Source organism: Dendrobates tinctorius, unplaced genomic scaffold, assembly GCF_039654945.1.
Source record: "Dendrobates tinctorius isolate UK_male_01 unplaced genomic scaffold, ASM3965494v1 ptg000143l, whole genome shotgun sequence".
NCBI classification, from domain to species: domain Eukaryota; kingdom Metazoa; phylum Chordata; class Amphibia; order Anura; family Dendrobatidae; genus Dendrobates; species Dendrobates tinctorius.
This window is the reverse complement of record NW_027361810.1, coordinates 29149394-29165179: the sequence shown is the minus strand read 5'-3', so window position 1 is coordinate 29165179 and position 15786 is coordinate 29149394. Positions and strand designations below refer to the sequence as shown.

Below are 15786 nucleotides of genomic sequence, written 5' to 3'. Positions count from 1 at the left end.
TAAATGGAGAGAACCGCACATTTGCGGAGATGCAAAATAGGGCCTAATTTTTTAGATAGTTGCCGTTTCCAAATGTTGGACCTGGATCTATCAGACATTTATGGCATATTCTGTGGATATATCATAAATGTTAAGAGATGGTAATAAATCCTGTAAGGCCTATTCCACACTTTTTTTGCATTGCATGGCCAATAAAATGCCATAAATTTCATATGTTTTTCATTGATTTTTTAACAAGTTTTTTTTTTAGTTAATTATATTTATTACATTTGTATCATTAATTCTTTTACATTTTTTTTTAAAGCAGCCAGTGAGAAAACTGCATATAAAACTTATAGATTTAGAGTATGCCAAAAGATACTAACCCCCCAAAAAATCCACACTAAAAGTCCAGATAAATGCCACAAAAGACCCAAAAAGACAACGGTGTCACGATTCCTTCGCTCAGTGTGTCTTGAACGCAGTGACTGACAGCTTAGTCGTCCAGTCTAGTGCAGGGGCATGCTGAGCTCTCAGTATTTAGATTGACAGCTCAGCTGGCCAATCTGAGACTGGGAGGTGCTGAGCTTCCTCCCGATGTTCCCTGTTCTACGTGACTATCTAGCTACTTAGCTAAGCTGTCAGTCCCAGATCTCTGCTAGATGTAGCATTTGCTCAGTGGTTTGCCTTGTATTCCTGTGCTCTGTTTATTTATCTATTGCTGCCTCACCCTTGGACCTCATTTTAACCACCCATTTGCCTAACCTCTTTGCTCTGATCCGCCATCTTCTTGGTATTCTGACCTTGGACCATGACCTGACTTCGCCTTTGTCTTTCCCTTTAGTTTACTACACACTCTCTTGGTATCTGACCCCAGAACGTTTGAATACCCTGCCTCACAGCTTTTCCGTGAGTAGTGACTAACATCCTAAACTGGAAACAGTTATTGATGTGTTTGTGTCTTGATCTTGCCTAAAATGGGCCAAAATGTGACATATTTCTTACACATAATGTTGCATCATATTGTAGATATATATTTGGGAACATAACTAAAGAAGCTTCACCATGTACCAAGATTTGGCTTAAAACTTTTGACCCAAAGTAAGGCAGGTTTCATAGAGCCATGTTTCACAACCTAAATGTGGACAGTGATGTATGAACAGACAACGGGTCTCCTAACCCGTGTAGTCATAAATGAGGCTGGTAGGTTTGGGTCAGGAGAAAGCAATGATTAGGTAACCTGTAATTACACCTCACAAAACCGACAGACAGTAAACAGAACAGAAATTAAGGGAGGTGTATATTAAATGGTTAAAAAAAAGTCTAGAATGCCTGAAAAAAAAAATAGTTACTGTAATAGTAAAATAATAAAAGCGAAAACAAGTAAAAGATCAAAAGAGATCAAAATAACATGAAAATAAAAATATCAGATCTACAGGTATTTGCATGGGGTATATAAACCACGTCAAGCACGTCATATGCAGGATTAAAGGCTTCGGATAAAGACAACAAAGACTTTTGGAATTAGGTAACTAAATGATCCATTTCAGGACTGGTAAAGAATTAGGGCTCTGTTCTCGGCTCTGATGTTTCATTCTTCCAACGCTGTTTTACAATGTTCCTTTTAGATAACAGGTGGGTTACGTTTCGCTTCATTGTACCTGAAGCAACAGTTTTCACATGAATTCTCCAACTTCCATGTGCCGGTGACCGCGCACTATCTCAGCACAGACAGGACCTCTATTATATGTACATTGCATTTACGTTGCTGCCATTGATACTGACTTTTTTTTTCATGTTGTCTGAACTCTTCCAGAACATTCTATTTGCAGAAAACATTTTCATAGAGAACTTCTATCCCCAAAATTTTTGGTGGGTAAAAGTAGAACAAAAGCAGAAGTATTGTCATAGTTATCAGAAAATTATTGCCTGTCCTGTGTATAGATGATAAGTGACAGTGCAACCTTGGGGACCCCCACTGTTCCTTAGAACGGGGCAATGTGGTTATCAAATAGGTCAAGTGTTGTACTTAACTGATTCCGGCAGTCTTGACCACGTGATCGGTAGGATATTGCCTATTCTATGCATCGGTGATAACCTTCGTCCCTTTGGGCCCCCTTACACAATAGATCGCTTTCAACTGAACCAACCAACGACCATCTCTATTGACTAACCATAAAAAAAACAGTAATTGCAGCCAAGCGCTTCTGTGTTCTCTCCAAGAGAACCGCTGGCAGACACCTCCGGTGGCAGGTTATCTCCTGGGGGAACAAAAGGATTGGACATGGGAAATCCGATATGCCACATCGTTATCATCACATCCTAAATATCAACTATCGGACCGGTTGGGAGACAACTGTTGGCCAATCTTCCTGATATCGGCAGGTATAACCCCATTTAGTCTAATAAGTACGACCAGATCGCCTCATGACATACAATGGTATTCCGTACAACCTAACGATTCTGAGGCATCTTTTCTTACACCTCGGTGTTGTGCCATTCTTGTGTTATTCCTCCTAAAAGTTCATTAATAAATTGGCATCTGGGTGTTACTAGTTGGGTTGTGGTGGAGGGGTGGGGGTGTTTGCACACATTCTACCAGTCTCTAACCAACACAGTCTATGTAGCAGAGATGTTCATCCTTTTGGCATCTCTGGCCTACATTGCAACAAGGGTGGTCTTGAGGCACACAATCTGCTTTGGTCATGTAACCATGATGTCACCAAGCTTGGAAACTGTACTGAGTATGCAGAATTGGCATTATCAGTGTAGTTTCTGTTTTTTTATAAGACAGATGGCCTAGCAAGTAACCATCCATCCACACGTGATACCTTGTAGGGTCTCACAAAGGGGCCCCTTTGGGGATGGGAGACTTGGCGACTAAATATTCTCTCCTTCCTCCCTCCAAAACAGGCCCAGCCAAGGATCCTCCAGCGAGTCCATACAAAACTGTGTGTGGAGTGTGGCTAGGGCAGTCAAAAGTGAGGTCAATGCCAAGGGGGTGATGGAGAGGTTTGCCGTTTGTGGCCCGACGTGAAATGGTGGCTTTGCCATTCTATTGTCCTGAAGCCTGTGGGGCATGAGGTTTGGAAGAGGGTTATGGATCTCTCTGCTTACCAACTAGGAAGGTCTTCTAAACACTGGCTACAGGAATAGATGAACCCTTGGGTGACCCTGTGGTTTGACAAACATAGCATATAATTGCCCAGACCGCCGTAGACTTGCAAGCCCCTTAATGCCTTGGCCGCAAGTGATGATGGCCGAGGTCCCAGCTCAAAAAGCGTCATCAGTGAATACTTTTGTTATTTTTGTATAAATTTGTTAAGACATCAAAGTACAATATGTTCTCTAAAGAACAATTATTTTACAAAAGTTTATTTCTGCCAATGTTAGTACGATGCTGCTAAAAGTCAAAATGGAGTAATGCCAAACCTTGTCCCATCTCTGCCCTTATTTCAGTGCCAATTTAGTTTGGACTTGAGTCTTCAGAGACAGACAAGTTGCTAAAGTTCCCAAACGTCCTATACAGGTTGAAGTTGTAAGGCCGTGTGTGTCACACCACAGTTTATCCAGAGAAGGGGTCCTTAATTCGAGTGATGCGGAAGGGCTTACTTCAAAATGAAAATCTGCGATGAAATTGAAGCTTGAAAAGACATTTTTCCACATAGGACAAAGAGGGATGATCAACCGGTAGTTTTTTTCCTTTTTGTAGGTTGTGAATTTTTGAAATGGTATCATGGGATGGACACAAAAGTTTGCAGATGTGCATGGAAAGGTGTGATAAAGAAGGAGAAACGTTTCCAGCGTATATGTTAAACCATTGGTGGATACAGACCGAAAAGAACCCGTTTGCAAGAACATATGGATCATAGAATGTTAGCGTTGGTTGGGACCTCCATGGTCATTGTGTCCAACCCCCTGCTCATTGCAGGACTCAAACTACTCCAGACAGATGTCTGTCCAGCCTCTGTTTGAAGACTTCCATTGAAGGAGAACTCACCACCTCGCATTGCTTCTCGTGTTTCCATGTGCAAATGAGAATAAGAATGATCCCTCTATATTGTGGGCCTTTTGAAGATTAATAGCTTATTACAATGCACAATTCCACTTGCTTTGGAGGTAAAAATGGGCCCCCTTACCTCTTGGGCCCCTGTACGGCTGCACAGATTTCACCAATGATATGTGCACCCCTGTGTTAAATAGAAGCTGTGATGGAGGCACAATTGCTTCTGTCACCGATAGAGTGCTAACCCCTTTCTGACATTGGGTGTAATATTACGCTGATGTTGGACACCCCCTGTTTGGTGCGGGCTCCGGCGCTGAGCCTGCACCTTTCCGGGCACATGACAGCTGATCTATACAGCTGACGTGCCCACAACAGCCGCAGGTGTGATCGCGATGCACCCGCAGCTGTTAACTAGTTAAATGCCGCTGTCACTAATCCCACCCATCGGAGATCCCGTCACATGATCACGAGTCACCGATGGGTCGACATGACAACCAGAGGTCTCCAGCAGACCTTTATGGTTGTCATTGCCAGATTGCTATGAGCGCCGACGCTCATAGCAAGTGAACCTTTCTGCTACACACAGGTGATCTAATCATTGCCTGTGTGTAGCAGAGCCGATCAGAAAACTGCAGCGTCTGGTCTCCCATAGAGACTATAGAAGCATGCAAAAAATAAAGAAAAATGTTTTTAAAAATATTAAATAAAAAAAATAAAAGTTCAAATCACCCCCCTTTAGTCCCATTCAAAATAAAACAATAATAAAAAAAAAAATATACACATATTTGGTATCGCCGCGTACAAAATCGCCCAATCAATCTAAAAAACTAATTAATCCAATTACTAAACGGTGTAACAAGAAAAAAATTTGAAATGTCAGAATTACATTTTTTTGGTTGCCGCTACATTGCAATAAAATTCAATAACAGGTGATCAAAAGATCGTAACTACACCAACATGGTATCATTAAAAAGGTCAGCTCGACACAAAAAATAAGCCCTATCCCGACCCGAGAACACAAAAAATGGAGACGCTACGAGTCTCGGGAAAATGGCACCATTATTTTTTGCTCACCACTTAAATAAAAAAGAATCCAGACATGTTTGGTGTCTGTGAACTCGTAATGACCTGGAGAATCATAATGGCAGGTCAGTTTTAGCATTTAGTGAACATGGTAAAAAAAACAAACAAAAAACAAGTGTGGGATCGCACTTTTTTTTGCAATTTCACCACATTTGGAATTTTTTCCCCGTTTTCCAGTAAAACGGGGAAAAACCAGGTGTTGTTCAAAAGTACAACTTGTCCCACAAAAAAAACAAGCCCTTGCATGGCCATATTAACTATAAAATAAAAAAAGTTAAGGCTCTGGGAAGGAGGGGAGCAAAAAACGAAAATGCAAAAACAAAAATATCTCTGGTTGTGAAGGGGTTAAGACATCTGTTCAAGACATAATCCATCAGTTGTTGATAAGCTTTCATGACATATCTGCAATGGATGATAGACGGCATTGTATGGCTTCCATCACCATCGGCTATTATGACATCCATTGAAACGAAACATCATGAAACACTCATTACACATACAATTTAGATTGTGAGCCCCATCGGGGGACAGTGATGATAATGTGTGCAAACTGTAAAGCGCTGCGGAATATGTTAGCGCTATATAAAAATAAAAGATTATTATTATACAATGGCATCAGGAAAAAATGGAAACTGTCAAATTTAGGTGGGCTGCGTTGCGGGAATTAAATAGTTTTTCATTAATATCAACGCGTTTCTGCACCAGACCGACGCATTTCTCAATTTCTGATGGTATAGAAACCAAGTGTGACAGCTTTGAGCAGCCTGTCTAAACGTGACAGCTTCCATTTTGCCATTATACAACTGGAGGAACCATTTCCTCCATCCACGGGGCAGTAGCAGCGGCTTCCCACGCTTTTATAGGTGCCGTGCTTGGACACACCTAAGCACTACCTTTGCTTATAGCTATCCTTTCCCAGACGGTATGGCCCCATTTTGTGTGCGATTCTGTCCCTCTCCAGAGCTTCTCCGTACACCAGCATTTGTCACCTATAGCAGTCTATGTTAAAAAATAAAAAAAATTATACTGCACAGTACACGTCTTTACTGAATATCATTAAATGGAAAACTAGTCATAGGTCCAATTGCTTTATTTTACAGCAGAAAACGGACAATATGACCCCTATAAATCGCTTTTAGCCTGTCATTTTGGAACTTTAACTGCAAACTTGCTATCTCCAACTAAAAAATCTAAAAGATCCCTGAACTAAATCTAAAAGATCCAGGACTTCCCCTTCGGTACTGCTGAAACCTAGCAAAACCTCTTGGAAATAATCAATCCTAAAAATGTTCATGTGCGTCGCACCAGGATGATCCATCACGAGACGGAGTTGCGGTATGCATCGGGGTGTGAAATTGGGGTGTGGAAAGGGAGTGGCTTTTAAAAAGTGAATGGGTTGTGAAAACATTTTCAGAAGTGCACTTTACAAATTTACATTTCAGGATCTCTTGCACCATCTCCTCCAAAACTTGGCAAAGAACATGATATGGATGTAGAGCCAAGTATGGAGTGTATGTGTTTCATCAGCTTTGAGTGGTGTCCGAAGGTAGCCCGTCGCTAGTACGTAGCCTGAACTGAATGATTAGGCAAAGAATTCTATTGGCTGATAAACTGTTACATTCTGAACAGTAGATGCAGGAATCACTTATTCATTGGAAGTTCAAGTCTATATAGGAGTTACAAAAGTCAAAGTGGGCAGTGATTAGGTCATGTGCTAGTATATTAGTAGCATCTAAAAATGGTTGAGTAAAACTGGCGTTAGACCACGTTCCTGACTGTGGGGGGGCTTTTGACTGAACCCCTGGAAAACAGTATTCAGATTTGCCCTCAACAAAGCCATTGATTTCAATTAGAAAAATGGAGTCCAAAATACGCAACTTAGGCTGGTTTCACATTTGCGTTTTTTAGCGCTGGAAAAAAACGCACACCTGCGCATGCGTTTTTTCCCCTATATTTAACATGGGTGCGCATACCTGCGCGCTGGTAAGCGCATGTATGCGATTTTCATGCGCTGCGTTTTTTTGGGGTGTGCGTTGGGATTTTCCAGACGCAGCATGTTGCATTTTTTGGCCCTGCAAAAAAGCGCATGCGCACATATGCGCACGTTTTGCGCTAAAAATGGCCATTATAGCCTATGGATGCGCATATGTGCGCACTGGCATGCTCATGTATGCGTTTTTTTGCATATGCGTTTTTTTTTTAAACCATGGAATTTAGGGGTTTGGGTTAGAGTTAGGGTTAGTTAAGGGGGTTTAGGGTTAGGGTTATGGTCAGGGTCAGGGTTAGGGTTGGGGTTTGGGTCAGGGTTAGGGTTAAGTATGGTTTTGTTAAGGATTAGGGTCATGGTTAGGGTCAGGATTAGGGTTAAGTATGGTTTTGTTAAGGGTTAGGGTTAGGGTTAGGGTTAGGGTCAGGGTTAGGGTTAGGGTTAGGGTTAGGGTCAGGGTTAGGGTCAGGATTAGGGTTAAGTATGGTTTTGTTAAGGATTAGGGTCATGGTTAGGGTCAGGATTAGGGTTAAGTATGGTTTTGTTAAGGGTTAGGGTCAGGGTTAGGGTTAGGGTTAGGGTTAGGGTCAGGGTTAGGGTTAGGGTCAGGGTTAGGGTCAGGATTAGGGTTAAGTATGGTTTTGTTAAGGATTAGGGTCAGGGTTAGGGTCAGGATTAGGGTTAGTATGGTTTTGTTAAGGGTTAGGGTCAGGGTTAGGGTTAGGGTTAGGGGCAGGGTTAGGGTCAGGATTAGGGTTAAGTATGGTTTGGTTAAGGGTTAGGGTCAGGGTCAGGGTTAGGGTTAGGGTTAGGGTCAGGGTTAGGGTTAAGTATGGTTTTGTTAAGGGTTAGGGTCAGGGTTAGGGTTAGGGTTAGGGTCAGGGTTAGGGTTAGGGTTAGGGTTAGGGTTAGTTAGGGTTTAGGGTTTGGGTTAGGGTTAAGTATGATTTGGCTAAGGGTTAGGGTCAGGGTTAGGGTTAGGGTCAGGGTTAGGGTTAGGGTCAGGGTTAGGGTTAGTAAAGTCATGGTTTGGGTAGTGTGAGGGGCCACCTAAAAATGTTGGAAAAAAACGCAAACGCGGTAAAAACGCGCTAAAAACGCATACAAACGCATAAAAACGCTGCGTTTTTTTCATGCATGCTCATAAAAATGCTTGAAAAAAACGCAGCAGTTGTATGCTTATGTATGCGTTTTTTCAATGCGTTTTTTTGTTTGAAAAACGCGCTGCAAAAAAAAGCAAGTGTGAAACTAGCCTTAGGACCCAATTTGGACTCTTTTTCTTGGTGGTGTCTTGGCTCCACGGTGCGTATGCGTGAATCAGGTTTTTTGGGATTTAAGCTGGAAATGTCAGATTAAGTTAGGAACGAGGACTCAGATGTGAACCGAACGCTGAACTACAGAGGATACAGTAAGTCCGGATAAAAGGGCAGAGTTGAAAAGTAGCTCCAACCAGAGAGCTAAGTAAATAAGGATCTGCTCCGATAGCAAACACATCACTGGGCTCCTTATCATTATTTGCTCTGGGTTATTCTCATACACTGTATGTGCAGAACCTGCCTCTCCAAAGTTGAATTATTTTTAGAATTCTGTATACACCACGTAGTACGTGTAGAAAAATCTGCCCTGAAAGCAAACACAATACAACCCCACAATGAGCAGCAGCTAGTAAGCATTCAGAGAAGCTTGTAAAACAGGAAAAGCTACAAAAAAGAACCCTCCACGAAGATGGACGAGGGAGGCGAAGCTCAGGAGCATTAAGAGTAATTATAGAATAAATTCATGCAGCGAAAGCAATTACAGTACACTACGGCTGACTCATAAAACACCATCAAAAACCACACAATGCACAAAACATCTCTGAAGCTACGAGGAGGAATGTTAACAATTCAATAAGAAGATACTAAAAACAAATCACTATGTCAATGTTACTACTATCTAATTTATTTTTCTTTTTTATACCTTTATATAACTTTTTATATGCATACAGTACTGTGCAAAAAAAACAAAAAAAAAGGATAAAGAAGGCTTGCAATTTTCAGTGGCCACTAAGTCACAGTTCACCTCCTTCTCATGTAAAATGTCTGATAACTCTATATACAGTAGATAACACAGGATCCACCATTCACAGTAGGTGATGTCAGAGCTCACCTCCTTCTCCTCCTGTACAATGACTGATAACACCTCTATATACAGTACATAACACAGGCTCCATCATTCACAATAGGTGATGTCACAGCTCACCTTCCTCTCCTGTGCAATGACTGATAACACAGGCTCCATCATTCACAATAGGTGATGTCACAGCTCACCTCCTCCTCCTGTACAATAACTGATAACACAGGCTCCATCATTCACAATAGGTGATGTCACAGCTCACCTCCTCCTCCTGTACAATAACTGATAACACAGGCTCCATCATTCACAATAGGTGATGTCACAGCTCATCTCCCCCTCCTGTACAATGACTGATAACACAGGCTCCATCATTCACAATAGGTGATGACACAGCTCACCTCCCCCTCCTGTAGAATGACTGAAAACACAGGCTCCATCATTCACAATATAGGAAAGATGTATATCTTTGTACCGTGATAGCCAGTAGATAGAAAAATATTCAGGATTGAGAGTCCTCAGTAGTTGATACCTTTTAATGGCTAACTGAAAAGATGGTAACACATTGCAAGCTTTCGAGACTACTCAGGTCTCTTCATCAGGCTAGACTAATACAAAAGAGACCTGAGTAGTCTCGAAAGCTTGCAATGTGTTACCATCTTTTCAGTTAGCCATTAAAAGGTATCAACTACTGAGGACTCTCAATCCTGAATATTTTTCATTCACAATATGTGATGTCACAGCTCACCTCCTCCCCCTGTACAATAACTGATAACAGGATCCATCATTCACAATAGGTGATAACAGCTCACCTACTCCCCCTCTATTTAAATGTCATTTGCCCTCAGATAGCGCTTCTACACATAGTCTGAGTCAGTCTATTGCTTCTAATGTCCATATAAAGAACAAGTTGTGATAGTCTAATGTTAGGCCTAGTGTTCATTGTGAATTTTTCACCTTCATTTTTTTACATAGTGATATGAATAAAAATATAAAATAAATAGATTCATCTTCTTCCATAAAGTGGTTGACCCACAAAGGATATTTATCATCTACCAACACTAAATCTGATAATGAGAGCCCAAAATGGAGGGGCTTTATAGCAGCATTTCTACACTTCATAGCAGCCTCTCTGATGCATTAATCTACAGCAGCGATCACTTTCCTATTCACAAACCAGGCAATGTGATATTCTGAGTTGGTCTTACATCACTTAAAACTTCAGCACTTGGGAGTTTTGCACATGTGGCTTCTTCTTCTGCCCTGTTTTTCCCATTGAATTAGAGCATAGTGTAAAACGATCGACACAGTCTGTAACTGTCTTACACCTACACACTTTCCTAACGTGGTTATATGAGATGAAAAAAAGAAACCTCCACTTTCTTCCAGAAATATACATATCCTGTGGCTGAATCTTGTATTCATGTGAATGCTGCTGCAATACCTGAAACAGCCAGTGGACAAAAGTGGCGCTGTTTTTATCGTCTCATGACCTATTGTTTTTTTTTTCTATTTTAAATGTTTTTGTTTTAATTAATATTTTTTCAATTATACATAACCACTATCTAAAATAGTAGAGAATTCAGGATCCACCATTCACAATAGGTGATGTCACAGCTCACCTCCTCCTACTGTACAATGACTGATAACACCTCTATATACAGTATATAACACAGGATCCATCATTCACAATAGGTGATGTCACAGCTCACCTCCTCCTCCTGTACAATGACTGATAATACCTGTATATAGAGTAGATAAAACAGGATCCACCATTCACAATAGGTGATGTCACAGCTCACCTCCTCCTCCCTTCACAATGACATTTGCTCAAATTAGAGCATGCCCAGTTTATACAAACAAGGGTCAGAGTGAGTACTGTATATTGCTGCTAATGTCCATGTGAAGAACAGGAAGGAGATTAATAATATATTACATACTGTATAATACTGTACATATCTGCATATTTGGAAATCAAGAGTTCAGGCACTTGTTGACTTCTTACCCTTTGGGTCTGGTATCCTCGATAGCTCGGTCAAGCGGGATAATGTCACTAAGGTAGACATTGAAGTTTCCTTCTTTCCACCTTCTGCCTGCTTCTTGCTCCTTATCTTTAGGGACCGCCATGGGCCTCCCAAACTGGCCCGGTGCTCTCGGATTTCTTGGACTCATAGTTAAATCCATAGTTAATACTTTATGCTTGGCGTTATGTGGCTTCACTTTAATTGCTTCATTTTCAATTTTCACTCCATGGTTGGAGCTAGTGGTGTTGGTCACTTTACTTGAGCTTTTCTCTTTGACATCACCCTGAACGTTCTTTTCTTTATTCGCCACTTTTCCTAAAAAGCCTTCGTTGATATTGAGCATCAAGTTGGAGTTTTTCACATTTGCACCGATTTGAGTAATATTAGTTCCCGGCTTTGGAGAGGGGTTCACTTTTTTAACCGTTTCATTCAGTGATTTGTGTCCCTTGGCGTCACTATTAGGTAAACCATTATTGACTGCATCTTTAGGTACAACGTCAGCAGATACATTTTTGTGCGGCAGTTTATCCACTTTGTCATCATTGACATTTAATTTATTAATGATTACGACATTTGCATCAGGATGTTGATCGAGATTGTCTAATTTTAAAGCATTTTCATTATCTACATTTTTAGGGTCTCGCACTTCTTTGGCCTCTAAGACACCTTTAGGAGCAGCTGTGTCATTGGCCTCCATTACAATTTTAAGGGGGCCCACATCTTTGGGTGCAGACTTCTCATTAGGGGCCACAGCGTTCATGTGCTTAGCTCCATCTTTGGGGTCTCCCGCAACCTTAGAATCTGCTGCATCATGTTTAGGGGCCATGGCATCTTTAGGGGGTTCTCCATTTTCTTCCTTAGGTTTTTCTGCATTATTAGGGGCCTCTGCATCCTTCTCCTTTTTACCCTTTAGTTCTGATTTAGAGGCCACATTATCCTTAGAATTTCCCATATCTTTAGAATCCTTTGTATCCTTGGGCACAGCCGCATCTTTAGGGTCCCCTGCTCCTTGTAGCACAACTGCACCTTTTGGTTCTGTTCCATTTTTGAAGACCACAACATCCTGGGGCCCCACTGCATTTTCTCCATCATTATGGGCCCCAGCATCCTTACTTTCTACGGCATCTTTAGGCTCAACTCTAAACTTAGGCGTTACCATGTCTTTGCTTTTAACCATACTCTGAAAGTCTCCGGCGCCTACAGGTTCTTCCAGATGGGGTTCATCCCCCAACTTTACAACAGGGGGCATATTTTTCAGTCTGTCTATTTCTTCGGCTGGTAGATTGGGAAATTGCCCTTTTGACAACAGAACATTTGTGACATTCACAACTTCCAGCTTTTTCCCTTCCTCGGCCCCCGGTTCAAGATTCAGGTTTTTGGCTTGCGGAGATAACGTTTTATTAAATATCCTGGGCTTTATAGTCCTTTTTCTACCTTTGGCCATCATTTTAGCGTTACTGTCAAGTGCATGAGCTGGTCCGGCGAGTTCATCCTCAGGAGGGTAAAATATGCCTTTTAACTTAGTAACGTCCTTTCCCAGGGGGTCCCTTGCCTCTCGCCATTTGATGTCCACATTGTCCCTTCCGGGGGGATTCCAGGATTCCGATCCCACTTTATCCCTGCGGAAAAGTTCCTCTTTTTGCAACTTGCTGTTGACCTCATTGAAAGAAAACCTCAGCGCTGCCATGTCAAAGATCAGCCAGATGATCGAGGCAACGAATATGAACGCCAGGGCTCTACCGCTGCCCCTAAAGTACTTCCTTACCCTGTGCATCCTTGCAGTGTGCTGGGAGTTGTAGTACTTGCTGTCACACAGCAGCCTCTCTGTACAAGCCCAGGGGTTGCGAGCTCACCGCTGCCTGCGTGGCATTTGTTGGGTCTTTCGTCTTCTCCGCTCTTGTTGGCGCTTGGGCACCACTCTGGTTGGGGGTGATGGTCCTCAGGGCAGCACATCTGTGCTGCATGGCTACAATGTATCACATCCCATATCCTGCTTCTTGGAGACACTTCTCCCTGGGAAGGTTGCAGGGCAGCAGACGTGTACTCTCTCCACCCATCCTTGTGGTGAAACTTGAGAAGCCGCCACATATGAGGAAATTGTGTCAGTGCCTAAAGCCAGCAGTGCAGTGCAGCAGCCCTCACCTTGAAAGGCTTGTGTAACCCTTCCCTGGCTGGAAGAGCCCAGATGGAGGACTGCAAAAGCCATTAGTACACAGGTTAACCCCTTCACTGACACACTTTACTCCTCACCTAGAACTTTTTCCGACCTGCAAACAATACGGGGTCTGTGCAACCGGGGTTGGGGGCGGTTATGAAATAAAGTGCCTAAAGAGATTTTTTCGTTGACTTTTGTTACTTTGTTTTGCTATTTCTCGTCTAAGGGTATGTGCACATATTAAGGATTCGGTGCAGAATTTTTGGCATCTCTTTGTAGGAAAAAAACAGCTGCGCAAAATAGGCGCATTTTTGGTACAGATTCTGATTTTTTTTTCTTTTTTTTTAACCATAGATGAAATCTGTAGCAAAAACGCCCGAAAGAAATCTGCTAGGAAAAAATAAAGAACGTGAGCGTGAGGCTTCAGGATTCTCATTCAATTTTCGGGGGACTAGGAAATCCTTCAGGTTTTTGTGATAAATCTGTAAAAAAATACTGAATAAATACTGAACGTGTGAACGTGGCCTAATAATAAACCTAAAATACATAACAATAATAATCAGAATAAAAATAAAAATCCCGCTTATATCAGTTTCAGGCAAAGTTCAGGTGTTTAAAGGCAGCACCGAGTTATGGCTGCAATCACAGCAGATTAACCCCATAGATACTGCAGGTGATCGTGAGAGCGGCATTCGATTCTCAATGACTGTCTTGCACTACTATACATAAGAGATTGGTAATTTTACTAAACAATGCAATCTTTACACTATTGTAGTATAATTTATAAATGATTCATGATGCCAAGATGAAACTCAATTTTTTTTTAAAGAGAATAGAAAGGAAAAAAAAGCAATATATATATATATATATATATATATATATATATATATATATAGATATGAAGCTGAACTAGCAACGTAATAGAAAATTGTTCATTTCCAAGGACTTACCTTAAGTCCAAATGTTGATAAAATGTCAAAAACGCCAGCGCTCCAAAATCCAAATCAAGAAAGACGTTGTGCTTTTATTAAAGGGGTTGACCATGTTTGGGATAAAAGTTTGTGCACCGCACACTGTCAGGATTTTCAGTCTCCGGTGGAGAGAGCGGACAATAAGCGATTTGCATACATTCACACAACTCCATCTACCTCTTGCTCAGTTTCTCTACAGTACAAATGCCCTTGATAACGACCATTGTTGGACGAAACGCTGGACCTTTTCTTTACGGATCAAAATAAAATATTCACTTATTGCATCAAGATCTTGATTTTCAATCATCATTTTGGTTCTGAGGTTTTTGACCTATACAGCATACATACGGTCATGTGCCAACTAGACGTGCTCGGCCTTACTTAATTCACTTGCATTAAGGCCGATTTCACATTTGCGTTAAAGGCCGCAGCGTCGGCCTGCGCACGGCCGCGGCTAAGTCCCGCCCCCTGCCGCGCCTCCGCCGGTAGCTCCACCTCCGGGCACATGACACTGCATGCGTCATGCGTCCCCTATCTTTATCACTGAGGACGCAGGCCGTGCGCAGTATGCGTTTTGGCGGCGCCTGCGTCCTTTTGACGGTGCACCGACCAGCGCCAAACGCAACCTGTTGCAATTTGGTTGCTCTCGGCGCACCGTCAAAAGGACGCAGGCGCCGCCAAACGCATACTGCGCACGGCCTGCGTCCTCAGTGAAAAAGATAGGGGACGCATGACGCATGCAGCGTCATGCGCCCGGAGGCGGAGCTACCGGCAGAGACGCGGCAGGGGCGGGGCTTAGCGGCGGCCATGCGCAGGCCGACGCTGCGGCCTTTAACGCTAATGTGAAACCGGCCTAAGCGAGATCGGGCAAGACTAGTCGGAATATGGTCGGAAATAGGCAAATCGCATAATTGTGCTCACGTGACCGCCTGCTCTTGCCCCTGGCACCCTGTTCAAACCATAATTTTAGGAGGCAAATTAACCAAAAAAACAACTAGGGTATAGATTTTTTTTTTTTACTGTTTGGGATAAATATTGTCCTTTATTAAGTGCAGAATGAAAACTTTTCTGTACTATAAAAAGGCACATTAAAAACGCAGCTTCACATCTGCACCAGAAACTCATCAAATAGAGAGAGAAGATTGTTATTGTGTAGTTTGGTGCGGATCCTGCAGAAAACAAAAAACACAGTATTTCTGCGACGTGTGAACACAGCCTTATAGGCACAAAACAGCCGGATGTCGTATACTGAAGCTACAGAAAGATGAGAAAGTTCTGGCGGCTCCGACTGTAAATGAAGGAACAAAAAACAAATCCACAGGTCCCAACTAGAGATGAACAGTGCGTACAGATGACGTTGTGCTTCTCAGACTAATCAAAAGCCCCAGCGGGGACGTCGTAAGGTTAGAGATTCGCGGCCTCCCATCAATCCGCCAGGTAGCACTGACCTGTGCGCTGGACCAGAGTCC

General features: G+C 42.3%; 1 protein-coding gene across 1 annotated transcript in view; it reads right to left on the bottom strand.

The window, feature by feature from the left end:
- The window catches only part of GALNT5 (polypeptide N-acetylgalactosaminyltransferase 5), a 30772-nt gene extending 17440 nt beyond the window's left edge, over positions 1 to 13332 (bottom strand). The window contains exon 1 of the mRNA XM_073545652.1: positions 11173 to 13332. Within this exon, the coding sequence (XP_073401753.1) occupies positions 11173 to 12965 (1793 nt within the window). The 5' untranslated portion in view covers positions 12966 to 13332. The remainder of the gene's footprint in view (positions 1 to 11172) is intronic.
- Between the last annotated feature and the right edge of the window lie 2454 nt (positions 13333 to 15786).